This window comes from Taudactylus pleione, unplaced genomic scaffold, assembly GCF_031769625.1.
Source record: "Taudactylus pleione unplaced genomic scaffold, aTauple2 ptg000804l, whole genome shotgun sequence".
Lineage (NCBI taxonomy): Eukaryota > Metazoa > Chordata > Amphibia > Anura > Myobatrachidae > Taudactylus > Taudactylus pleione.
In genome coordinates this window covers 275,706-302,602 of record NW_028285206.1, presented here as the reverse complement: position 1 = coordinate 302,602, position 26,897 = coordinate 275,706, and the positions used below count along the sequence as shown (strand labels likewise).

Here is a 26,897-nt window from a genome sequence, read left to right as displayed (position 1 = left end):
GTGACATGATGTGAGGGGGAGAGCAGGAGTATAATAGGGGCTGATGGCTCCTGATGTATGAGATACTCCAGAGAGTGTGAGGAGGAGACTGGTCAGATCTCTGTGCTGGTAACACACAGTGACATGATGTGAGGGGGAGAGCAGGAGTATAATAGGGGCTGATGGCTCCTGATGTATGAGATACTCCAGAGAGTGTGAGGAGGAGACTGGTCAGATCTCTGTGCTGGTAACACACAGTGACATGATGTGAGGGGGAGAGCAGGAGAATAATAGGGGCTGATGGCTCCTGATGTATGAGATACACCAGAGAGTGTGGGGAGGAGACTGGTCAGATCTCTTAGCTGGTAACACAGTGACATGATGTGAGGGGGAGAGCAGGAGAATAATAGGGGCTGATGGCTCCTGATGTATGAGATACACCAGAGAGTGTGGGGAGGAGACTGGTCAGATCTCTGGGCTGGTAACACACAGTGACATGATGTGAGGGGGAGAGCAGGAGAATAATAGGGGCTGATGGCTCCTGATGTATGAGATACACCAGAGTGTGTGGGGAGGAGACTGGTCAGATCTCTTAGCTGGTAACACACAGTAGTGAGGAAAAAGTAGTAGTGAGATATCAGGAGATGATATTTAACTGCTCTGCACTGGAATGAAAGTTTGATTATACAGATGACCAAATCCGCATGGGAGTAAGTACAGGTCTGGAAGAACACAGGAATTCTGGAAGGCTGAAAGATTGTCTTAGATCATTGTGTATCTAATAGGAAAAACTTCAAACCAATCCAAGTGAATAATGGCTGCCTGCTCCAGTACAGCTGGTACAAAGTTTGCAGACCAGGAGATAAAACCTAAAGCTAATAGCACCATCTGTGATATTATTACCAAGACTGTGGAATATCAGTCTCTGTAGAGGCCACCTGGTTTCACAGAGGGTTGCAGTCACTCAATAGGGATGGTCCTAGGCTTTGATATCCATAGAGCTAGGAAGTCATCACACCATAATATTGTTATATCAGTGTTATAGGTGTGAAAATATAGGTGATTGTTGTAAACGGAAATGATTAGCGCCTACACCTCTTATGAAAAGGGGATATTCTCAAAAGTATATAAGCAATTTTAAGAAAGACAAGAAGGCAAGTTGGTTGGTAATTACTGATTTTATTATTTTAACATTGCCGGTCATGCCTATATATATATATATATATATATATATATAGCTACATTATTATACAAAAGATTCAAATTTAGATAATAAAAAATATTCAACTGCTTCTAAAACAGATATAAGCAAATAATGTAAGATGAAATAAAATGCAAGATACTGATAATTATGATGATATTTGAGGTCACAATCTAAGAGATGGGAGGAACCCTTGACACGTAAGGCAGTGGAATAACATTTGTGGCTGCTGGAGAGGATACATGTTCATGGATACAACCACTGGTCTCATTTTTGGCTCCAGCCACGTGGTGGATAGTTATTGTGCATCTCTCTCTGGCTGAAACATATAGAACTAGTTCCTGGTTGTGAGTAGTCCATGATTATTTAGTACATCACAGCTGTGGTAAAAGGTAAAATAACACCACTCTGATGTGTGTGTCTGAGGGATATATTTCTGCTTATTTAAAAAAAATAACAATAAATTTATGATTTTTTTGTTTTAGTTTGGTTGAGTATGATGTACTTTTATTTCCTTTTATAATTTGGACTTTGTACAGGTGTCTCCATCTAGGCTGGACCTCTGGACAAAGGTTCAACTCTTGTTAATCAAATGTGCCCCAATGTATAGAAAAAGGGGACTCACCCCAGGAAACCTCCCAACTGCCTGAATATTGGGAGTCTGCAGCATTGAACTGTCTGATAACAAGGCCGACCGTCATGTCATGTGTCTCATGTCATCTTCTCACCATAGCATATGCCCAGTATGTAAGTCCAAAATAGATAATGAGAAATGTTCTTATTGTCTACTAAAGAGATGAAGAATCTGTTACAGGACAAGAAAATTGCTGGATCCATGAATAGTAATTTATCAGCTGAAGTAATTTATCAGCTGAATACAGCCCCAAAGAGCATTTGCTTACACACAAATACACCTATATATTGGCCTACATACCTCCCAACATAGGAACATGCAAAATCAGGACCATAGAATGCCCGCTCTCAGTCCACTATGTCACAAGAGAATGTTTAATGCATGAGTATTTATGTCTCTACAAAAAATATTTTCAATTGAATTGTTCCTGGAAGATATAATATGTAGCCTGCTAAAAAAACACATGGGATGAGGTCTGATCTCCGCTACGTATAAGCATGTACACAATTTTGTAAAAAGTAATCAATGGTGAAGAACACGGCCGGATCCACTTAGCTGCTCCCATAATGGGCAAAGTTTTGCACCCCTGCAGACATATCTTGAACCAGCAAGCCACGCTTGTAACTGTTTAAATGGACCACATTTCCGCATCTTTTTAAATGATTCCATTACACAGTAAGATTACAGAACTAATTACATAAATCATATCACATTATAAAGTTTGACAAAACATCATGTAATAATTTCAAAGCTCATACATAATTACTCCTGCCCATTGCTAGCAATATATATTACATAGGACCCAACATGACGTGTTCTATTATTACATTGGAGTGCTGCCGTATTTCAATAGAGTAAGAAAACTGCAAAAAGTTCCACACAAGAATTGCTTCCAGTATTATTTGCTTACATACATTTCAACTAAGTCTTTGAGCGCTAATTACATCATAACATGTTATTATACTGGGGCAGATTAAACTAAGTGCAGAACGCGCTGGTATCCGTTGTTGCGGCTTCTGTGCGTTAACTGTCCAGGTCAGATTCGTAAATTCGCAGTCCATTTTATCTTTTATCTGCCCCTCTGCAAACACTCACTGATGTCAATATAACTTTAGGCCTATACTCTGTAAATATATATACCTATTATCATTTACATGACTATCAATAGTTACAAAATTTGGGATTACTGCCACCATTTTACAAACTTCAGCTCATGGAAATGGCTTCTCTCCTGTGCAATTTGTCTGATGTTTAGCAAGGCTTAACTTATGTGTAAAACATTTCCCACACTCAGAGCAGGAAAATGATTTTTCTCCTGTGTGACTTCTCTGATGTTTAACAAGAACTGATTTACATGTAAAACATTTCCCACACTCAGAACATGGAAATGGTTTCTCACCTGTGTGACGTCTCTGATGTATAACAAGTTCTGATTTCCGTGTATAAGATTTCCCACACTCAGAACATGGAAATGGTTTCTCACTTGTGTGACTTCTCTGATGTGTAACAAGAGCTGATTTTTGTGTAAAAGATTTCCCACACTCAGGGCATGGAAATGGTTTCTCACCTGTGTGACTTCTCTGATGTTTAACAAGATCTGATTTCTGTGAAAAACATTTCCCACACTCAGAACATGGAAATGGTTTCTCACCTGTGTGACTTCTCTGATGTGTAACAAGAGCTGATTTCTGTGTAAAAGATTTCCCACAAGCAGAACATGGAAATGGTTTCTCACCTGTGTGACTTCTCTGATGTCTAACAAGATCTGATTTCAGTGTACAACATTTCCCACACACAGAACATGGAAATGGTTTCTCACCTGTGTGACTTCTCTGATGTATAACAAGTTCTGATTTCCGTGTAAATGATTTCCCACACTCAGAACATGGAAATGGTTTCTCACCTTTGTGACGTCTCTGATGTATAACAAGTTCTGATTTCCGTAAAAATGATTTCCCACACTCAGGACATGGAAATGGTTTCTCACCTGTGTGACTTACCTGATGTGTAACAAGAGCTGATTTCTGTGAAAAAGATTTCCCACAAGCAGAACATGGAAATGGTTTCTCACCTGTGTGACTTCTCTGATGTTTAACAAGATCTGATTTCTGTGTAAAACATTTCACACACTCAGAACATGGAAATTTTTTCTCACCTGTGTGACTTCTATGATGTGTAAGAAAATGTGATTTATGTGCAAAACATTTCCCACACTTCAAACAGGAAAAGTTTTTGCCTCCTGAATTATCAGTAGATGCTTCATGGATAGAGGGACTAGATAATATTTCTGCAGTATGAAGAACTGGGTATACATTTCGAGTGTTTTCTCCTTGGGAATCTGGTACAATGTTGTCATCTTCTATTTTCAAGTCAGGAGACAAAACGAGATGTCCCTCAGAGCCATTCCTGCTTTGACACTGATCTGTTGGAAATAAAATGTATAATAAACATTACTGTACAGTGAGGAGCATATTGTTCATACTATGAGTTACATAGGTTTCACTGTATTCTATTTGCCTAATATAAACACTTTATTACAGTTATAAATGTGCAAATAGGTTTCTGTTGTTGAGTAGATAAAGTTAATCATTGGCTGAATATATATAAAACAACCACATTGCTAATCAAATTGAATAGACCCAGCAACAGTGACTGGCCATCACATTGAACAACTCCCCCAAGAATGCAGACTTCACCAAGTAATAATTCCAGAGCAGGCACATTCCAGATGCATTTACACTAATTCCCATCCCAAGTCCAAGAATTTGCAGATAAAATTGGTGATCAAATATAAAATAATTACATGATATAATAAAATTAATATAGTGCTAAATAAATTCTTCAAGGTCCCCTAAGATCTCATCATGGGACAGTAAGTTCTAATTGACTCCACACCTGTCACATGATCAATATTAGTGTAAAGAGTGTGGATATTAATAGGGCAAAAACAGAGATTAGGCTAAACGATTGAAACAAAATCCCCTGACTGGAGAGTGGGACTTCAAACTCCTTTCCCACAAGAGAAACACCTGCTGATGAGTGAAATGCGTTGAGAATTTTACATTCTGCACTGCATCTATAAGTACTAATAGCAGACACCTGCGACTCACTGGGATAACAACTGAGAACAATTTTACTCAGAGTAGGAAAACGATTTTTCTCCTATGTGAAGTCTCTGATGTGTAACAAGAACTGATTTGTGTGTAAAACATTTCCCGCACTCAGAGCATGGAAACGGTTTCTAACCTGTGCTTTTTGTGATGACTATTAAGTTGTGATTTGATTGTAAAACATTTCCTAAACTCAGAGCAAGCAAATGGCTTTTCACCTGTGTGAATTCTTTGATGTCTAACAAGATGTGACTTATAGGTAAAACATTTCCCGCACTCGTAACACTGAAAGGGTTTCTCACCTGTGTGAACCATCTGGTGTTCGACAAGATGTGAGATATATGTAAAACATTTCCCACACTCAGAGCATGGAAATAGTTTTTCACCTGTGTGACGTCTCTGATGTTCAATAAGACCTGATTTATGTTTGAACCACTTTTGACACTCAGAACATAGAAATGGCTTCTCATCTGTGTGACTTTTTTGATGTTTAACAAGAGATGCTCTCTGTATAAAACGTTTCCCGCACTCAGAACATGGAAATGGCCTTTTGCCTGTGTGAAGTCTCTGATGTGCAACAAGAACCTTTTTGTGTGTAAAACATTTCCCACACTCAGAACATGGAAATGGTTTCTCACCTGTGTGTGTTCTTTTATGTACAATAAAATCTGATTTATGTGTAAAACCTTTTCCACACTCAGAACAGGAAAATATTATATTACCTCTATGAGCTGTACTATGTGCAGCAATAACTGATGTATCAGGGGAACATTCCTCATGCTCAGAGGGATCAGATAGATCTGGATGTACATTTAGGGTAATGGGGTTTTCTCCTGGAGAATCCTGCTTGATGTGTTTTTGTATATTAGAATCAGGAGACATTAGATATCGCTTACGGACATTCTTGCTTGTGCATCCATCTGTTAGATACAAAATAAATGTACAAAATTTTTTTTTTCCCAGTAGGGCCAATAATTGCATGTTTTCCCTCACACCTCTATAGGGTTCGATGCTTGTGGATGCAATATGCAAACCTGAAATGCCACATCACTTTGAATGGAATTCCCCTATCACTATAGCATGTTTCCCATATTTTGTAGTTACGTACTTTTGTATTGTACTAAAATAGACACTGGACCATATCCTCATTTCCTGTATCTGTTTATGTGCCCTCATATGGACTGTGTAACAATGCAGCAAGGTCTGTTATACAGCAATGAGGTCCCTCTTTTTCCACTAGTTTATTGTAGGTCTTCTACATGTTTGACCTCAGCCAATCAATGCGGCCCTTGGGCTAAAAAAGGCTGTGCGCCCCTAATAGTAACTATAGTAACACCATTGTATTTTACGTTTAAATGTTTTAGATTATGCCGCATTTTTTATGTAAAGATGAGTTGTAATTATACCTTTACGGATCTATGTACTAAAGGCCTGATTCAGGTTGGATTCCAATGCTACGTTCGTACGCAGCCAGACGATGTTTGCAATCTCCGCATGCATATAAGACACAGTGCGTGTGCGCGAACCAGGCGCTGGGATCGGGAATGCAGTACGCAGACCCATCACTCAGTGATTGACGAGAAGCGCCGTTTGTGGGTGGCGACGGGGGGTAGTCATGAGAACGCTGGCGTCAGGGCGTTCGAACACCGTTGCAGGGGCCAGTTGCATGCGAACGCAGCATTGTCCTCCAACCTGAATGAGGCCCATTTTTGTCATTTTTCAAACACAGCCTGTAAAGTTATCAGCTGATTGATCCACTTTATCTCTCTCCTAAGCTTAGTACATAGATCCCTAAATACGATATAAATAATGACATTACTTTTTACTTTAAAGTTTGGGTTGTCTCTACTTTTATGAGATGTTATTCCAGGAGCATGGACACTAGATTGTTAGAGCGCAGCCCAGGCTTGTACCGACACATATTATCATAAGCGCACATTCACAGATCCAAGTCACAACCCCGCATCAAGTCCTTCCTGTAAAAACAAGAGTAACTGCTTTGATCCACAGCAGCGTATGAGTTTGGTCGCAGGTCCAGGCCGTATTAGGCGATTGGGACACTGGATTGTGCCTTAGATTCCAGTCCTGGCTGTTGCTAGACAGCTGGAACTGTGGCTGTGTGTGCAGCTCATAGCTGCAATCCATTCACTCATCAAGGAGGCTTTCTGCAGGGCTTGCTCTCATTGGTCCCTACTTCTGTTAATTTACAGCCAGCCCTGCACTTCCTGCCGATGACCAATTGCCTGACTTCTGGAGTATGTGTGTTTCCTTGTGCTCAGAAGCCCGTGTTTTAGCTGGTCTCACCTTGTCTGCAGTTCAAGGTAGCTGTTGCTTCCAGTTCCCTGAACCTGCCTTCCTGATCAGAAGTTAACCTGCTGTAATTCTACCTGCTTACGTTCTCGCTGCTGGTACCAGTCGGAGCAGCGACTTCTGCAGCCGTGGCCTACCTGTCCTCAGCCCGCGGCATTTCCGCACCACAGTCTAAGTCACGACAGTCAGTGATCAGCTGCTTCAAGCTAACAGTGGTCTCCATCTCACTGCCTCCAGCCCGAGCTCTAAGCCTCACCTGTTACCATCTGTCTGAGCCACACCGGAATTCATAGCTAGTCGTGCCATAGCCTGAGACCCTGCTGTACCACAGTCCCAGTCTCTCCTGCTCATAGCTAGCGTCTATCCACCCAATGTTAAGCTGCTTTATGCCTGGCGACCCAGTCATAACATAGTCCTCAGATGCACCTGAGCCCATCACCAATTGCCGCTGCCAGTGTACTTTTATCATTGCTCCAGTACAAGATACATTCTGCCTGCAGCTTCACTCCAGCTAGCGCCTGCAGGGGTAGGACGGCCACTTCACTGTATAACCTTGTCTCCTGACAGCAGTCCTGCAGTATTTCATCAGTTGTGTAAGCCTCTACTGCTGGAGGCTTAAGTCCAGACGGCCACCTAAGTACCGGTGTGAACATCTATCACTAAGGGAACAGCGGGTGGCTGTTATTGGCGGAAGATCCTCTCCTTGGCTCTCAAGGTCTTACATAACTGCGGAATACCGTAACAGTAACCTTGCCTGCTTATAGCTAGTAGTTGGGAAACTTTTCCTTTCACAACCGGTCCATTCAGGATTTCCTAACTTGATTTATTTTTTTTGCCTTCTACAGGCTCATCATAGTCCATCATGTGATCTGTGATGTCTCTTTTCGGCACAAACCTTGGCTGCTTTCAGCATATTGCGCACTTCTCCTGAGATCTTCTGCCCATCCGTACTGGAGCACCACTGCTCCCTAACCCGAGACTGATGTCCACTGTATTAAGATACACTCCCAGACAGCAAACAGACTACCACTGTCTAGGTTGCTGGTCGACAACCACCACAAAAGTGACTAACATTAGTCGATAGAGATTGTGAGAAAGTGGAACAGGTACCCTGTCTGAAAAACTAGAGAGCGTTAAACTCTCGGCAAACTGGACTGTTTTGAAAGTAGAAACCATTTTCCCCAGTACGCTCATGCAAAAGTGCACTGACAGATCAGATTTTGGCAGTACTGTTACCGGATTCTGTAATGGTCGTGTGGGAGAAACACCCTCAGTAATCTGGTGTCTAGCAGCATGCCAAGTAAGAGTCTCCTATGAGACAGAACCAGATTAGATTTGGAATAATTTAAAATTCAACCCTGAGATTCCAGCAGTTCTGTTTTTAAAATGTTCTAACAGAACTTTTGGAGAGATTGTTTTTATGAAAAGGTCTAAATAAGGGATAACGGTTACTCCTTTGGGCTAGAGAAGAGCTGTTATCAGTAAGGTAAATACTCTCGGAGGGGTGGCGATGCCAAAAGGAAGAGCCATAAACTAATAGCACAAATCTGAGAAGTGACTGATGTCCCTCCAAGATAGGAACACGTAGGTAGGCATCCTCGATGCTCATGAACATAATAAACTCCCCCCATTCCATGCTATGGACTATAGACCTCGGTGATTCTATAGTAAAATGGTCCACCTGAAGATGAATATTGAGAGACTTTAAATTTAGGATCGGTCCGAAAGATCTATCTGGCTTCTGAACCAAGAACAGATTGGAGGAAAACCCCAATCCCCTCTGGCTGGTACCGGAACAGCAACCCCTGCCAAAAGCAACATCTGAATCGCTTTCTGCACAGCCAGATGCTTCCTTGGATCTACTGGTAATCCACTTTTCAAAAAAATTGGTTTAGCCTGAGACTTACTAGGTCTATGATGTTCCCCCTTGTAACGATTCTCTTCACCCAAGCATCCAAGGTGGATTCTAAACACATCTTATTTATACTAAATAGATAAGCACCTATCATGGGGGCCCCCAAATAGACATTACTGCAGTTAGGCTTGCCGCTTGACTGTGGGTCTAAGTGCAAAGTAGCCACGTCTGCCTGCTTCAGATTGCTGGGGCTATTCTCTGCATCTACCATGAACATAAAAGATGAGTAAAGGATGAACAGGATGCCCCACTAATCCTAGTAGTCCAAGAAGATGATGAAGAAAGGCTAGAACTTTTCCACCAAGTAGTCAGTGAAATGATCTTGTCTGGCTATTCTCCAAACAAAGTTTCCCCAGCAAACAAAAGAGTTTCCAAAGACCCTTAGGACTATGTATCAGCCTGCTAAGAACACAGCCAAACTGCTCAATATTCTGTGACTGCAGCAGCCAAAATTACCCCAACCATGCTTGATGAATCAATGGCTGTCTATCCAAAGTAAACCGATGCTTCTCCAATCTGCGCCAACAATAAAAGCAAATCTGTCTTTGGAGAACCAGTGTGGAGCCCTTCCTCCAACTGGATAGCATTATCCCACCTTATTTAGCCAGGCTGATGCTAAGACAGGTATGTATAGCCCCCACAGCTGTGAAAATAGATTTGTGGAACCCATCAATTTTTCTTTCTGAATTATACTTCAGATACCCTGCAATAGGGAGAGGAATAGTGTTAGCTTTTGGCAACCGAGTAATGGGAGAATCCGGCTTTGGAGGAATTTCCCACTTGGCTGCCACAGGCCGTGGTTAAATATACTGATCATAATCAGTAGCAAAAAGAAGTAGTAATGTCCCTGTATTGGTCATTGGTACGGCCTCATCTAGAATACAGTGTTCAGTTCTGGAGGCCACGTCTCCAGAAGGATATAAATCATTATAGACTATACAAAGAAGGGCAACTAAATATGCTTGGGATAGACATAATGATATACTTACAAAGAACAAAATTATAAAATAGGGTTTGACATTACCATAAGGGTAAAAAAGGGGCAGACTGGATGGGTCAAGTGGTTCCTATCAGCCAAATTCTATGGGGTCAATCCTATTAGGTGCAACTTGTGAGATGCGAGTTGCGATTTTCACTTCGAAATTGCATAGCGAATTCATTTTGCAATCCAATTATCAGTTCGCACTGATCAGTCAGACTGAATTAGCAAGTTTCCACTAGCACCTCCCTGAGGGTGAGAGATGGAAAGGAAAAGCTTTATTTTAAGGTTAAAATGTGGGGACACTGTGCTGAACCCCTTGGACACCTCCCCTAATGACCAAATAGGCATTTGGAAGTTTCTAATTAGCTTATTTATTCCAATAATTATATGTCATTTTTTTTAGGTAAAAAACAAAAATATCCTCAAATTACCCCCCAAAATCAACTTTTTCGTTAGTTTAGGCATCCCAAATTTAATTACAATATTCTTTTAGTTGAAAAATAATTGTTTTTGTAATTTTTTTCCATTTTTCAAGGTGCCCTCAAAGTACCCCAAAATCACCCTTTTTCCTAGTTTTTTTTGCATTTTTCGTTTAATTCATTTGAGATTCAACGAAAAAAGTTTATTTTTTATAATTTTCTTGCATTTAAAAAGAAAAAAAAAAGCACAAATCAGCCATTTGACACCATTTCAATACCTACAGTAACTTCCTAATAGCCACAAACAGCCGTCTATACGGTCCTGCTAATGAAATTATCAATTTTGGGGGGTCCAGGATGGTCTCCCCACATTTCCATACATTTCTCGCAAATCTCATTTGGCAGTTAATTCGCACCCCTCCGCTGCGAGTAAAGCGAATAGGCATTTTTAATTGGATTGGAGAATTCTCGGGAGCGAACTTCGAGGCAATGTGTACGAGTTTAAAGAAACAAACTCGCTACTCGCAATTGGCACCTAATTGGATCGAGCCCTATGTTTCTATCCTGACCCTGAATCTGAAGTACTTCTCTCATTGCCCTGACCAATACTTCACCACCTGACTACTTACTGGATCCTCTTCCAAAAAGAAACATACAGATCTGAATCTGCTTCTCCCACTCCTTCCAAAGAACAGACCTCAGACACTGACCCTTCCCAGGACTGCAGAGGCATGGACCAATTCTGGGCACTAGAGATGGAAGTTGTCTCCAGGCACTTTCACTGAGATGAAGAAACCTGGACAACGGTTTGTACTGAACAGGCTAAACCCTGAGCTGCTGACTCCAAAGTATACGCTTGGGAAAATATAGAAGCGGCCTTACAGTCTTTTGCTCTCTACTAACCTCCAAATGTTACAGATCAGATACTGCTGGAGTGAGAGCTTTCGCCCAAACTGGTTCCACCCCGATCAGTGACAGATCCAGCAGATTATTGAGACTAAGCCTGAAGTTCACATGCACTACAGATGTCACCCGCTTATTTATGAAAAAAGAAAACTTTTTCCACAACTTCATCTGGAACTTCTACTTTGGGAACATAGGAACATTCTTTATGGTTAGTGCAGGAAGTCTTGCTAGAAAGGGAGCAAATGTAGAGGTACTCCCCCCAGAGTCTTATAAATCATCAATGCACAACGATAAGAACCTTGGTAAGGGGCATTAGAAGCTGAGGAACGTGTGGGGGTCTTCAGTTCCAGCAGCGTCTCCTGGCGAGAAACTTCCTCTTCCTGGAGTTTGTGGTTCTCCTTTGCCAGACTTCCATGACATAAAAACAACCCTGGTTAGTGCACTTACATATCAGGATAGGTGTAGAAAGTCACATGGCCTGTGATCTCACATCCTCACGTCACATGACACAACCATGTGAATAATTACATATGCAATAACATAGGGAGCTGCATGCCAGTGCATTCACTCAGGACACTAGGTTCTATACGGACAACCAAGGTATGGATTAGAGTGTTAGCTCTCAGCTGTACGTCACAGTATTAAAGCAGGTAATAGGCATTGAGATGTTTATTGTCCTTAAAATAGTCCTTACAAGTACTGTTATACACCCCTCTGTGAGAGGGATAATACACTCAGAAGTACAAGGTGGTACACGTAAAAAATCCAGCAGCGGGCGCTCTTTATACAGAACCATACCAGTCTCCAGCCCTGGCATCATAACATATAGTCTCGGGAAATACTGCACTGTCCTAGTGGATGACTGAGCAGGACAGAATCAGGGAGATGGGGCAGACTGCTCAGAGCCAACCAATTAAGGACTATAGATGCCCAACTCATTTATCTCCTAGGTTGGAAAGAGGACAGACCTCCTTTCATCACAACAGCACAGCTTACAGCACAGGGGTATTACATATTAATGCTTAGCACCAGGGGGTAGCTCTAACCACACTAAGCAGAACATGATCTTACATTGGTATTAGACACAATTTACAGTAATCATTAATTCCCAAATACCTATATGGTTCAACAATGGAACATCTCCACAGAAAAGTGAGATTTCAAGCTAAGGAATGTAGTGGTCAAGCTAACGCCACCCCTTATCTTGCCTCAGACTAAATGCTTTATTAATAGATTTCCTGTCTGAGAATGTTACAAAAACAAGTTCTCTCTCAAAAACACCAGTAACTAAAACACACTATAATGTACTGTAATATACAATGAGCTCTGCGCCTATAAGACATTAATTTATACAATATTTCTTCCACTGTCCATGTTGGGGGAGCTGAAACCAATCAGTTATTATTCAGATTGTTCCTATAATTAATCTTATGGATTATTACTTCTCTATAACCATCCTTGCCAAGGACCGCGGCGGCTGATTCCATATGAGCCCATGTAGGAGGTTCAGTCACATCATATGAAGGAAAGATCACATCGGCTATATAACCGTGTGCGCTCTCTGTCCTTATAAGGAAGTCTGTAGACACCCGTTTGGAGGGGAACAGCTACTTATGAATGGTCTCTAGTTACCACGGATACAGGACATAACTGTAAGATACCCCTCGGTTATGTAAGAGTTAATAAACACCTTAAGGAAGGGTGTTAGTCTAGGTAGTTTTAGTTATACAATCACATACTGGAGAAACTTACAATAGTAATAAATGAATGTTATGCTGTATATAGTAAAGGGGGTAATAAGGACAAAGGTTTCTCTTACAATTGATTCTATGTGATCATTATACTGACAGTCTGTATGAGGTGTCTGAGGCCATTTTGTATTATCAAAACTGTATAGGATTACACTCTAAATAAGAGATCTCTGTTATTTACACCTCAGCCTTCATCTCGCTTATATCACCATGAAAGACTCCGACATAGTAGGAATGCTCTAACAAACTCTGAAAGTAGGGATACTGAACTGCAACTGCACGAGTTCTAATTTATGCTCATTGTTTTATTAGCAAATTACTAATTCACCTGTATCTAATAGGAGGCGGCTGGTCAAACAGAGCACTAACACTCAGCATTTTATTATTTATGTGTTGCGTTTCTGTAATAAGTGTTTATTACTCACCTGTGCTGATATCTGTAGGGATTTCTTCCTTTTTACACTGATGATCACCCCTCACATACATCTCTTCTTCTCTCTCTACATCTGCTGCCTTCACATCAGTCACATACATTTCTTCTTCTCCCTCTATATCTTCTGCCTTCATATCAGTCACATACGTCTCTTCTTCTCCCTCTATATCTTCTACCTTCATATCAGTCACATATGTCTTTTCTTCTCCCTCCATATCTTCTGCCTTCATATCAGTCATATCTTCACCCTAAATAAACAACAAATCAATAGCACTTTAATAGTAATGGTTGAGGAATGAAAACAAATTGAGATGAGACTTAATATAGATATATGTGATGTCACTGTGACACTCCCACATCCCCTACCTCCCCAGTCATGTCCTTATATTATTACTATATAAGTGGTGATATCATAGTGACAATCCCAGAACCTCTCACCTTCCCAGTCATATCCCTGTATTATTACTATAGATATAAGTGATGTCACTGTGACACTCCCAGACCCTCTCACCTCCCTGTATTATTACTACAGATATAAGTGATGTCACTGTGACACCCCCAGATCCCCTCACCTCCCCAGTCAGTAGGTACAGGATCTTCAGGGTGAGATGAAAGATCCTCTCAGACATGTGACCCGTCTGTGTCTCATCCTCACATAACGTCTAATAAAGACCTCACAGCTGGATTATGTAAGAATAAATATAACTACAAAAAAATCACAGAGAACACATGTAACATTTTCAGGTACGAGTGACCAGTAAGTCTCTTCTCTCCTCCTAGCCAGAGGTCACAGGTCAGTGTGTCACCATAGGCTGCTTCCCCAGTATTATAATACCAGGTCACCACAGGCTGCTCCCCGGTATTAAAATACTTAGACTCCATATTTAGGACCAAACAGGCTACTCTATCTGTATAAAGAATACCACAGGCTGCTCCCCCTGTAAAGTAGGACACCACAGGCTGTTCCCCCTGTATAGTATGACCACAGGCCGGTAGGACACCACATGCTGCTCCTCCTGTATAGTAGGTCACCACAGGCCGTTCCCCCTGTATATATGACTCCACAGGCAGCACCTTGTATATAAGACCACACAGGCTGTTTCCCCTGAAAAGTAGGGCACCAAAGGCTGCTCCCCCTGGAAACAGGACCCCACAGGTTACTCCCCCTAGATATAGGACAGCACAGGTTGCTCCACCTGTATATAGGACACCACAGGCTGCTCCACCTGTATATAGGAAACCACAGGCTGCTCCCCCTGTATAAAGGCCAAAACAGGCTGCTCCCCCTGTACATAGGACACCACAGGCTGCTCCCCCTGTATAGAGTGCACCACAAGCTGCTCCCCCTGTATATAGGACACCACAGGCTGCTCTCCCTGTATATAGTGCACCACATGCTACTCCCCTGTATATAGGCACCACAGGCTGCTCCCACTGTATATAGGACACCAAAAGCTGCTCCGCCTGTATATAGTGCACCACATTCTTTTCCCCTTGTATATAAGACAACACAAGCTGCTCCCCCTGTATATAGGATACCACAGGCTGCTCCCCCTGTATATAAGATACCACAGGCTGCTCCCCCTGTACATAAGATACCACAGGCTGCTCCCCCTGTATATAGGACACCACAGGCTGCTCCCCCTGTATATAGGACACCACAGGCTGCTTCCCCTGTATATAGGACACCACAGGCTGCTTCCCCTGTATATAGGATACCACATGATGCTGTAAATAAGACACCATTACCTACTGCTGCCGCTTCTGAGGTCCTCAGCTAAGGAAACAGCTGAAGAAAGACCGGAAGTCAATTGGACCGCCCAAATAGAAAACCAGGTGGAACGCACAGGGTGAAAGTGATGGTGGAACGCACAGGGCGGAAGTGGGGTGTGTTATTCCCCCCGTGTGAGGTGAGGCGAGCACAGACCCTGGCGAAAGGTTACTACATACACACAGTGAGTGAGAGCTGGATGTATGTAACATGCTGTATACAAGGAGCTGCTGTGTATAACTGTGATGCTGTTATACCCATAGACACCCCTCCCCCCTCTATATACCATGTGTCTCCTCATTACCCCCTGCTGGTTATTATACTCCTCTACCCCCTCTATATACCATGTGCCTCCTCCCTGCCCCCTGCTAGTTATTATACCCCCTATGCCCCTCTATATACCATGTGTCTCCTCCCTGCCCCCTGCTAGTTATTATACCCCCTATGCCCCTCTATATACCATGTGCCTCCTCTCTGCCCCGTGCTAATTATTATACCCCCTATACCCCCTCTATATACCATGTGTCTTCTCCCTGCCCCCTGCTGGTTATTATACCTCTATATACCATGTGCCTGCCCCCTGCTGGTTATTAAACCCTTATACCCTCTCTATAAACCATGTGCCTCCTCCCTGCCTCTGCTGTTTATTATACCACTGTACCCTATACACCATATGCCTTATCCCTGCTCCCTGCTGGATATTTTACCCCCCCTCTATATACCATGTGCTTCCTCCATGCCCCCTTCTGGTTATTAAACCCCTATACCCCCTCTATATACAATATGCCTCCTCCCTGCCCCCTGCTGGTTATTATACCCCCTCTATATACCATGTGCCTCCTCCCTGCCCCCTGCTGGTTATTATACCCATATACCCCCTCTATATACCATGTGCCTCCTCCCTGCCTCCTGCTGGTTATTATACCCCCTCTATATACAATATGCCCTCTATATACAATATGCCTGCCCCCTGCTGGTTATTATACCCCTATACCCCCTCTATATACCATGTGCCTCCTCCCTGCCCCCTGCTGGTTATTATACCCCTATACCCCCTCTATATACCATGTGTCTCCTCATTACCCCCTGCTGGTTATTATACTCCTCTACCCCTTCTATATACCATGTGCCTCCTCCCTGCCCCCTGCTAGTTATTATACCCCCTATGCCCCTCTATATACCATGTGTCTCCTCCCTGCCCCCTACTGGTTATTCTACCCCTACACCCCTCTATATACCATGTGCCTCCTCTCTGCCCCCTGCTAATTATTATACCCCCTATACCCCCTCTATATACCATGTGTCTTCTCCCTGCCCCCTGCTGGTTATTATACCTCTATATACCATGTGCCTGCCCCCTGCTGGTTATTAAACCCTTATACCCTCTCTATATACCATGTGTCTCCTCCCTGCCGCCTGCTGGTTGTTATACCCCTATAACCTCTCTATATACCATGTGTCTTCTCCCTGCCCCATGCTAGTTATTCTACCCCTGTACCCCCCTCTATAAACCATGTGCCTCCTCCCTGCCCCCTGCTGTTTATTATACCACTGTACCCTCCTCTATACACCGTATGCCTTATTCCTGCCCCCACCTCTATATACCATGTGTCTCCTCCCTGCCCCCTACTGGTTATTATACCCCTATACCCTCTCTATATAGCACGTGTCTCCTCCCTGCCCCTGCTGGTTATTATACCCTTATACCCTCTCTATATACCATGTGTCTTCTCCCTGCCCCATGCTAGTTATTATACCCCTATACCCCCCTGTATATACCATGTGTCTCCTCCATGCCCCCTGCTGGTTATTCTTCCCCTGTACCCCCCTCTATAAACCATGTGCCTCCTCCCTGCCTCTGCTGTTTATTATACCACTGTACCCTATACACCATATGCCTTATCCCTGCTCCCTGCTGGATATTTTACCCCCCCTCTATATACCATGTGCTTCCTCCATGCCCCCTTCTGGTTATTAAACCCCTATACCCCCTCTATATACAATATGCCTCCTCCCTGCCCCCTGCTGGTTATTATACCCCCTCTATATACCATGTGCCTCCTCCCTGCCCCCTGTTGGTTATTATACCCATATACCCCCTCTATATACCATGTGCCTCCTCCCTGCCTCCTGCTGGTTATTATACCCCCTCTATATACAATATGCCTGCCCCCTGCTGGTTATTATACCCCTATACCCCCTCTATATACCATGTGCCTCCTCCCTGCCCCCTGCTGGTTATTATACCCCTATACCCCCTCTATATACCATGTGTCTCCTCATTACCCCCTGCTGGTTATTATACTCCTCTACCCCCTCTATATACCATGTGCCTCCTCCCTGCTAGTTATTATACCCCCTATGCCCCTCTATATACCATGTGTCTCCTCCCTGCCCCCTGCTGGTTATTCTACCCCTACACCCCTCTATATACCATGTGCCTCCTCTCTGCCCCCTGCTAATTATTATACCCCCTATACCCCCTCTATATACCATGTGTCTTCTCCCTGCCCCCTGCTGGTTATTATACCTCTATATACCATGTGCCTGCCCCCTGCTGGTTATTAAACCCTTATACCCTCTCTATATACCATGTGTCTCCTCCCTGCCGCCTGCTGGTTGTTATACCCCTATAACCTCTCTATATACCATGTGTCTTCTCCCTGCCCCATGCTAGTTATTCTACCCCTGTACCCCCCTCTATAAACCATGTGCCTCCTCCCTGCCCCCTGCTGTTTATTATACCACTGTACCCTCCTCTATACACCGTATGCCTTATTCCTGCCCCCACCTCTATATACCATGTGCCTCCTCCATGCCCCCTTCTGGTTATTAAACCCCTATACCCCCTCTATATACCATGTGTCTCCTCCCTGCCCCCTACTGGTTATTATACCCCTATACCCTCTCTATATAGCACGTGTCTCCTCCCTGCCCCTGCTGGTTATTATACCCTTATACCCTCTCTATATACCATGTGTCTTCTCCCTGCCCCATGCTAGTTATTATACCCCTATACCCCCCTGTATATACCATGTGTCTCCTCCATGCCCCCTGCTGGTTATTCTTCCCCTGTACCCCCCTCTATAAACCATGTGCCTCCTCCCTGCCTCTGCTGTTTATTATACCACTGTACCCTATACACCATATGCCTTATCCCTGCTCCCTGCTGGATATTTTACCCCCCCTCTATATACCATGTGCTTCCTCCATGCCCCCTTCTGGTTATTAAACCCCTGTACCCCCTCTATATACAATATGCCTCCTCCCTGCCCCCTGCTGGTTATTATACCCCCTCTATATACCATGTGCCTCCTCCCTGCCCCCTGCTGGTTATTATACCCATATACCCCCTCTATATACCATGTGTTGTCCTCCCTGCCCCCTGCTGGTTGTTATACCCCTATAACCTCTCTATATACCATGTGTCTTCTCCCTGCCCCATGCTAGTTATTCTACCCCTGTACCCCCCTCTATAAACCATGTGCCTCCTCCCTGCCCCCTGCTGTTTATTATACCACTGTACCCTCCTCTATACACCGTATGCCTTATTCCTGCCCCCACCTCTATATACCATGTGTCTCCTCCCTGCCCCCTACTGGTTATTATACCCCTATACCCTCTCTATATAGCACGTGTCTCCTCCCTGCCCCTGCTGGTTATTATACCCTTATACCCTCTCTATATACCATGTGTCTTCTCCCTGCCCCATGCTAGTTATTATACCCCTATACCCCCCTGTATATACCATGTGTCTCCTCCATGCCCCCTGCTGGTTATTCTTCCCCTGTACCCCCCTCTATAAACCATGTGCCTCCTCCCTGCCTCTGCTGTTTATTATACCACTGTACCCTATACACCATATGCCTTATCCCTGCTCCCTGCTGGATATTTTACCCCCCCTCTATATACCATGTGCTTCCTCCATGCCCCCTTCTGGTTATTAAACCCCTATACCCCCTCTATATACAATATGCCTCCTCCCTGCCCCCTGCTGGTTATTATACCCCCTCTATATACCATGTGCCTCCTCCCTGCCCCCTGCTGGTTATTATACCCATATACCCCCTCTATATACCATGTGCCTCCTCCCTGCCTCCTGCTGGTTATTATACCCCCTCTATATACAATATGCCTGCCCCCTGCTGGTTATTATACCCCTATACCCCCTCTATATACCATGTGCCTCCTCCCTGCCCCCTGCTGGTTATTATACCCCTATACCCCCTCTATATACCATGTGTCTCCTCATTACCCCCTGCTGGTTATTATACTCCTCTACCCCTTCTATATACCATGTGCCTCCTCCCTGCCCCCTGCTAGTTATTATACCCCCTATGCCCCTCTATATACCATGTGTCTCCTCCCTGCCCCCTGCTGGTTATTCTACCCCTACACCCCTCTATATACCATGTGCCTCCTCTCTGCCCCCTGCTAATTATTATACCCCTTATACCCCCTCTATATACCATGTGTCTTCTCCCTGCCCCCTGCTGGTTATTATACCTCTATATACCATGTGCCTGCCCCCTGCTAGTTATTAAACCCTTATACCCTCTCTATATACCATGTGTCTCCTCCCTGCCGCCTGCTGGTTGTTATACCCCTATAACCTCTCTATATACCATGTGTCTTCTCCCTGCCCCATGCTAGTTATTCTACCCCTGTACCCCCCTCTATAAACCATGTGCCTCCTCCCTGCCCCCTGCTGTTTATTATACCACTGTACCCTCCTCTATACACCGTATGCCTTATTCCTGCCCCCACCTCTATATACCATGTGCCTCCTCCATGCCCCCTTCTGGTTATTAAACCCCTATACCCCCTCTATATACCATGTGTCTCCTCCCTGCCCCCTACTGGTTATTATACCCCTATACCCTCTCTATATAGCACGTGTCTCCTCCCTGCCCCTGCTGGTTATTATACCCTTATACCCTCTCTATATACCATGTGTCTTCTCCCTGCCCCATGCTAGTTATTATACCCCTATACCCCCCTGTATATACCATGTGTCTCCTCCATGCCCCCTGCTGGTTATTCTTCCCCTGTACCCCCCTCTATAAACCATGTGCCTCCTCCCTGCCTCTGCTGTTTATTATACCACTGTACCCTATACACCATATGCCTTATCCCTGCTCCCTGCTGGATATTTTACCCCCCCTCTATATACCATGTGCTTCCTCCATGCCCCCTTCTGGTTATTAAACCCCTATACCCCCTCTATATACAATATGCCTCCTCCCTGCCCCCTGCTGGTTATTATACCCCCTCTATATACCATGTGCCTCCTCCCTGCCCCCTGCTGGTTATTATACCCATATACCCCCTCTATATACCATGTGCCTCCTCCCTGCCTCCTGCTGGTTATTATACCCCCTCTATATACAATATGCCTGCCCCCTGCTGGTTATTATACCCCTATACCCCCTCTATATACCATGTGCCTCCTCCCTGCCCCCTGCTGGTTATTATACCCATATACCACCTCTATATATCATGTGCCTCCTCCCTGCCCCCTGCTGGTTATTATACCCGTATACCCCCTCTATACACCATATGCCTCCTCCATGCCCCCTGCTGGTTATTATACCCCTATATCCCCTCTATATACCATGTGCCTCCTCCCTGCTGGTTATTATACCCCTATACCCCCTCTATACACCATATGCCTCCTCCCTGCCCCTTGCTGGTTATTGTACCCCCCTCTCTATATACCATGTGCCTCCACCCTGCCCCCTGCTGGTTATTGCATGTCTATACCCCCTTAATATGCAATGTGCCTCCTCCCTGCCCCCTGCTGTTATTATACCTTTTTACCCCCCTTTATATACCATGTGCCTCCTCCCTGCCCCCTGCTGGTTATTATACGTTCCATACCCCCTCTATATTCCATGTGCCTCCTCCCTGCTGGTTATTTTTCCCCTGTACCCCCCTCTATAAACCATGTGCCTCCTCCCTGCCTCTGCTGTTTATTATACCACTGTACCCTAATCTATACACCATATGCCTTATCCCTGCCCCCTGCTGGATATTTTACCCCCCCTCTATATACCATGTGCTTCCTCCATGCCCTCTTCTGGTTATTAAACCCCTATACCCCCTCTATATACAATACGCCTCCTCCCTGCCCCCTGCTGATTATTATACCCCTATACCCCCTCTATATACCATGTGCCTCCTCCCTGCCCCCTGCTGGTTATTATACCCATATACCACCTCTATATATCATGTGCCTCCTCCCTGTCCCCTGCTGGTTATTATACCCCCTCTATATACCATATGCCTCCTCCCTGCCCCTTGCTGATTATTATACCCCTATACCCCCTCTATATACCATATGCCTCCTCCCTGCCCCTTGCTGGTTATTGTACCCCCCTCTCTATATACCATGTGCCTCCACCCTGCCCCCTGCTGGTTATTGCATGTCTATACCCCCTTAATATGCAATGTGCCTCCTCCCTGCCCCCTGCTGTTATTATACGTGCCATACCCCCTCTATATTCTATGTGCCTCGTCCCTGCCCCCTGGTGGATATAATACCCCTATACCCCCTCTATATACCATGTGCCTCCTTCATGCCCCCTGCTTGTTATTATACCCCTATTTCCCCCTCTTTATACCATGTGCCTCCTCCCAGCACCCTGCTGGTTATTATAACCCTATACACCCTTGATATACCATGTGCCTTCTCCCTGCTGGTTATTATATCCCCTTACCACCTCTATATACCATGTACCTTCTTCCTGTCCCATTTGTGATTATTCCCTCTATATACCATGTGTCTCCTTCCTGCCCCTCCTGGTTATTAAACCCTTGTACCTCCTCTATATACCATGTGCCTCCTCCCTGCCCCCTACTGGTTTATATACCCTCTGTATACAATGTACCTCCAACCTGCTGGTTATTATACCCCGTCTATACGCCATGTGTCTCCTTTCTGCCCTCTGCTGATTATTATACCCCATACCCCATCTATATACTATGTGCCTCCTTCCTGCTCCCTGCTTTGTATTACTTCTTTACCCCCTTTATATACCATGTTTCTCTTTACTGCCCCCTGCTGGTTATACCCCTATACCACATCTCTGTCACCCTTCCCTGCCCTATATACATATATATATAAATATATTTACACCATGTGCCTCCTTCCTGCCCCCTGCTTGTAATTTTACCCCTATACCCTCTCTGTCACCCCTCCCTGCCATATAAATTATATATATATGGTAGTCATATGACATTAAACATTAACATTCTTTTCTGCCCATCAGATGATCTGTGATGTCTCTCTCATGGCCAAGGCATTTTCTAGTCAGACAATTCACTGCTTGACCTTCCAGGCAAACCTGGGGTGCTTTCAGTATATGGTGCACTACTACTGAGACCATCTGCCCTGGAGGTTCACTACTACTCGACCACCAGAGGAGCGATGAGTGAGGAATTAGGAGGACAAATTAAGATAGAGATTTTGAGGAAGTGGAAGAGGTCCTATCTGAAAAACCAGAGAGCATTAAATTGGGCAAGCCTGACCACTTGGGATTAATGCCAGTATCTCATGAAGGAAAACTGACAAAGCTGATACCTGAACATTCAGAGATCCAAACCGCAACCCCGCATCAAGTCCTTCCTGTAAAAACAACCGTAACCTTGCCTGCCTATAGTTAATAGTTGGGTAACTTTTCCCTTCACACCAGATTACATAGGATTTCCAAACTTGATTATATTTTTTGCCTGATACCGGCTTCCTTAGGCTCATCATAGCCTGAACTTCCATGTTCGAAAACCCCTTGGCTTTTGAAATCACAGCTTTAGTAGCTACGCCATAAGCGCCAGCCGAGATCGCGCTGATAGACTGAAAAGCCCCTGGCTTAACAGATCTGTGTCAGATTAGCGGGTTTTGTTTTTCCATCTTGGATCTTTATTCTGGAGTCGGCGAGGATGCTGAGTGCAAGAAACTGGGTAGCCTGATTAAGTTTCTACGCATGGAGTAAGGTCAGGAACAGGCACTGATAGATAGGGATGAAGCAAAGGATTAGGTGAGGACTCAAGCAGCAAGACAGGAACCAGAATTAGCCTTTCATAACCTGAAGCTGAGCTAGATGTCCTCAAGTAGAACACAGGATGACACTTTAAATTTAGAATGGGCTTAAAAGAGCTACCTGGCTTCTGAACCAAGAACAGATTGGAATAAAACCCCAATCCTCTCAGGATGGTACCGGGACAATGACACTTGCCGAAAGCAACTTCTGAATCGCTTCCGGTACAGCCAGATGCTTCCTTCGATGTACTGGTAATCCTGTTAGAAATAATTGGTTACTATTGAGGTTTGCTAGGTGTATGATATACCCCCTTGGTATTGATTCTTTTTACCCAAACATCTAAAGGTAAACCGATAATTCTCCAATCTGCTCATCAATTTTCCTTACTGAACTATTCTTCAGAGACCCTTCATTAGAGATAGGAATAGTGTTAGCTTTTGCCAACCGAGTAATGGGAGAATCGACCTTTGGAGAAATTTCTCACTTATCTCTATCTACCATAGGCAAAGGGTAAAGAGACTTAAGCCTCCTAGAATGCTTCAACTTTCTGTCTGGGCAAAGCCAAGCTTCACCCAGAAGTTCTTCTAACTCCTGGAAAGATGGAAAAATAACAAACTATTTCTTCTTCCTTTATAACAGAGCAATATTTGGTACATCACATTCCTCACCCTGAATCTGAAGTACTTCTCTCACTCCCCAGACCAAAGACTCACCACCTGACTACTTCATGGATCGTCTTCCAAAACATATATGTACTATACAGATCTAAATCTGCTTCCTCCAGTCATTCCAAAGCACAGACCTCAGAGACCAGCCCTTCCCAGGACTGTAGAGGCACTGGCAGGGATCTTTTGCGGGCAGCGGAGGTGGAAGCTGTCTCCAGGCAATTTCCCTGAGATGAAGAAACCTGGAAAAATCTTTAAACTGAATGGGCTAAACCCTGAGCCAAAGAAGGTTCATTTGAATCCACCTGGCGCTGGGCTGCTGATACCAAAGTAACCACGTAGGAAAATAAAAAGTTGCCTGATTCTTGGTTTTGCTCTCTACTTTTCCACTAACTGGTTAGAAGGAACAAGTATTGCTTAAGAGCTTTCGCACAACCTGGTTCCCCTCGATCAATGATGGACCCCTTCATACAACTGAGATTATCAAGTCTACCATTTTTCCCCCTATTTTCTAATACGTCCAAGCTCAGAGGTCCAGGGCTGGCTATGGATTTGTGGTGGGACCCCAGTCATTTTTGTTTCATTTTTTAAAACTATTTCTATCCCTTTAAACAAAATGACTGTACAGATCATTGTGATCTGTTCAGTACTTTACCCAAACTCACCTGCCAGAGGCAGGTCTATTGTTTGGGCAGGTTTGTTGCCGGGTTTCCACGGTTTTCAAAACCCCCACTTGATAAATCTGGAACTTCTAACCTATTCTTTCTATGGTAAAACAAAATATTGATGGTGTTTCGATATTCAGTTCTGCTCTATTCTATTGTAAAGTGCGCTTTCCCAGTGGTTTTGGGCTTAGTAAATCAGCATATAGCAAAACCACTGCAAAATTTTGGGGATTTACAACTCGCCAATTAGTAAATTTTGCCCTACATATGCAGACGAGGAAATAGAAATAATAAAAATAATATAAAAGAGTAATAGCTAAATCTTTGTAGTAGCCACCTGTTATTACATGGGGTAAAACAAACAAAAAAACCCTTTCCTTTTCTAAACCCTCAAACCCAGATATTGTTGTATGTGTGTGCCAGTTTGCAGGCAAACTATTTGTACCTTGACTGCTTTATGAAAAAAGTGGAACATCGTATTTAAAAACCCAATGTATCCCATTAACCCCATAGAACTTGTTCCACAACTTCATGCTGATCTGGAATTCCTACTTTAGGAGCTGAGCAACACTCTTTATGGAATTTGTCTTACTAATAATGGAGCAAAATTAGAGGTACCCTCCTGATTCTAATGAATCATCAATGCACAATGATAAGGACTTTGGTAAAGGGTATTAGAATCTAAGGAGCCTCTGGGGGTCTCCAGTTCCAGCAGTGTCTGATGGTGAGAAGCCTCCTCTTCCTGGGGCTTGTGGTTCTCCCTTACAAGACATCCATGACATGAAAAACAACCCTGGATAGTGCACTTACATATAAGGATAGGTGCTGTAAGTCACACGGCCTGTGATCTCACAGCTCCACATCACATGACACAACCATGTGCATAATATCATATGTAAAAACATAGGTAGTTGTATGCTAGTGTACAGCTTACCTCATAATAGGGGCTGATGGCTCCTGATGTATGAGATACATCCGAGAGTGTAGGAAGGAGACTGGTCAGATCTCTGGGCTGGTAACACACAGTGACATGATGTGAGGGGGAGAGCAGGAGTATAATAGGGGCTGATGACTCCTGATGTATGTGATACACCAGAGAGTGTGGAGGAGACTAGTCAGATATCTGGGCTGGTAACACAGTGACATCATGTGAGGGGGAGAGCAGGAGTATAATAGGGGCTGATGACTCCTGATGTATGTGATACACCAGAGAGTGTGGGAAGGAGACTAGTCAGATATCTGGGCTGGTAACACAGTGACATGATGTGAGGTTGAGAGCAGGAGTATAATAGAGGCTGATGGCTCCTGATGTATGAGATACACCAGAGTGTGGGTAGGAGACTGGTCAGATCTCTGGGCTGGTAACACACAGTGACATGATGTGAGGGGGAGAGCAGGAGTATAATAGGGGCTGATGACTCCTGATGTATGTGATACACCAGAGAGTGTGGAGGAGACTAGTCAGATATCTGGGCTGGTAACACAGTGACATCATGTGAGGGGGAGAGCAGGAGTATAATAGGGGCTGATGACTCCTGATGTATGTGATACACCAGAGAGTGTGGGAAGGAGACTAGTCAGATATCTGGGCTGGTAACACAGTGACATGATGTGAGGTGGAGAGCAGGAGTATAATAGGGGCTGATGGCTCCTGATGTATGAGATACACCAGAGAGTGTGTGGAGGAGACTGGTCAGATCTCTGGGCTGGTAACACACAGTGACATGATGCGAGGAGGAGAGCAGGAGTATAATAGGGGCTGATGGCTCCTGATGTATGAGATACATCAGAGAGTGTGGGGAGGGGACTGGTCAGATCTCTGGGCTGGTAACACAGTGACATGATGTGAGGGGGAGAGCAGGAGTATAATAGGGGCTGATGGCTCCTGATGTATGAGATACACCAGAGAGTGTGGGGAGGAGACTGGTCAGATCTCTGGGCTGGTAACACACAGTGACATGATGTGAGGGGGAGAGCAGGCGTATAATAGGGGCTGATGGCTCCTGATGTATGAGATACACCAGAGAGTGTGGGGAGGAGACTGGTCAGATCTCTGGGCTGGTAACACAGTAGTGAGGAAAAAGTAGTAGTGAGATATCAGGAGATGATATGTAACT

The 26,897-nt window shown here is 44.2% G+C and overlaps 1 protein-coding gene across 1 annotated transcript in view; it reads right to left on the bottom strand.

Moving 5' to 3' along the window:
• The window catches only part of LOC148474867 (uncharacterized), an 85,414-nt gene that overhangs the window by 1,879 nt on the left and 56,638 nt on the right, over positions 1–26,897 (bottom strand). Inside the window, 6 exon segments of the mRNA XM_088458075.1 lie at positions 2,969–4,088; positions 4,925–5,062; positions 5,064–5,827; positions 8,208–8,223; positions 13,629–13,888; positions 25,514–25,541. Coding sequence (XP_088314201.1) covers positions 2,969–4,088; positions 4,925–5,062; positions 5,064–5,827; positions 8,208–8,223; positions 13,629–13,888; positions 25,514–25,541 — 2,326 coding nt within the window.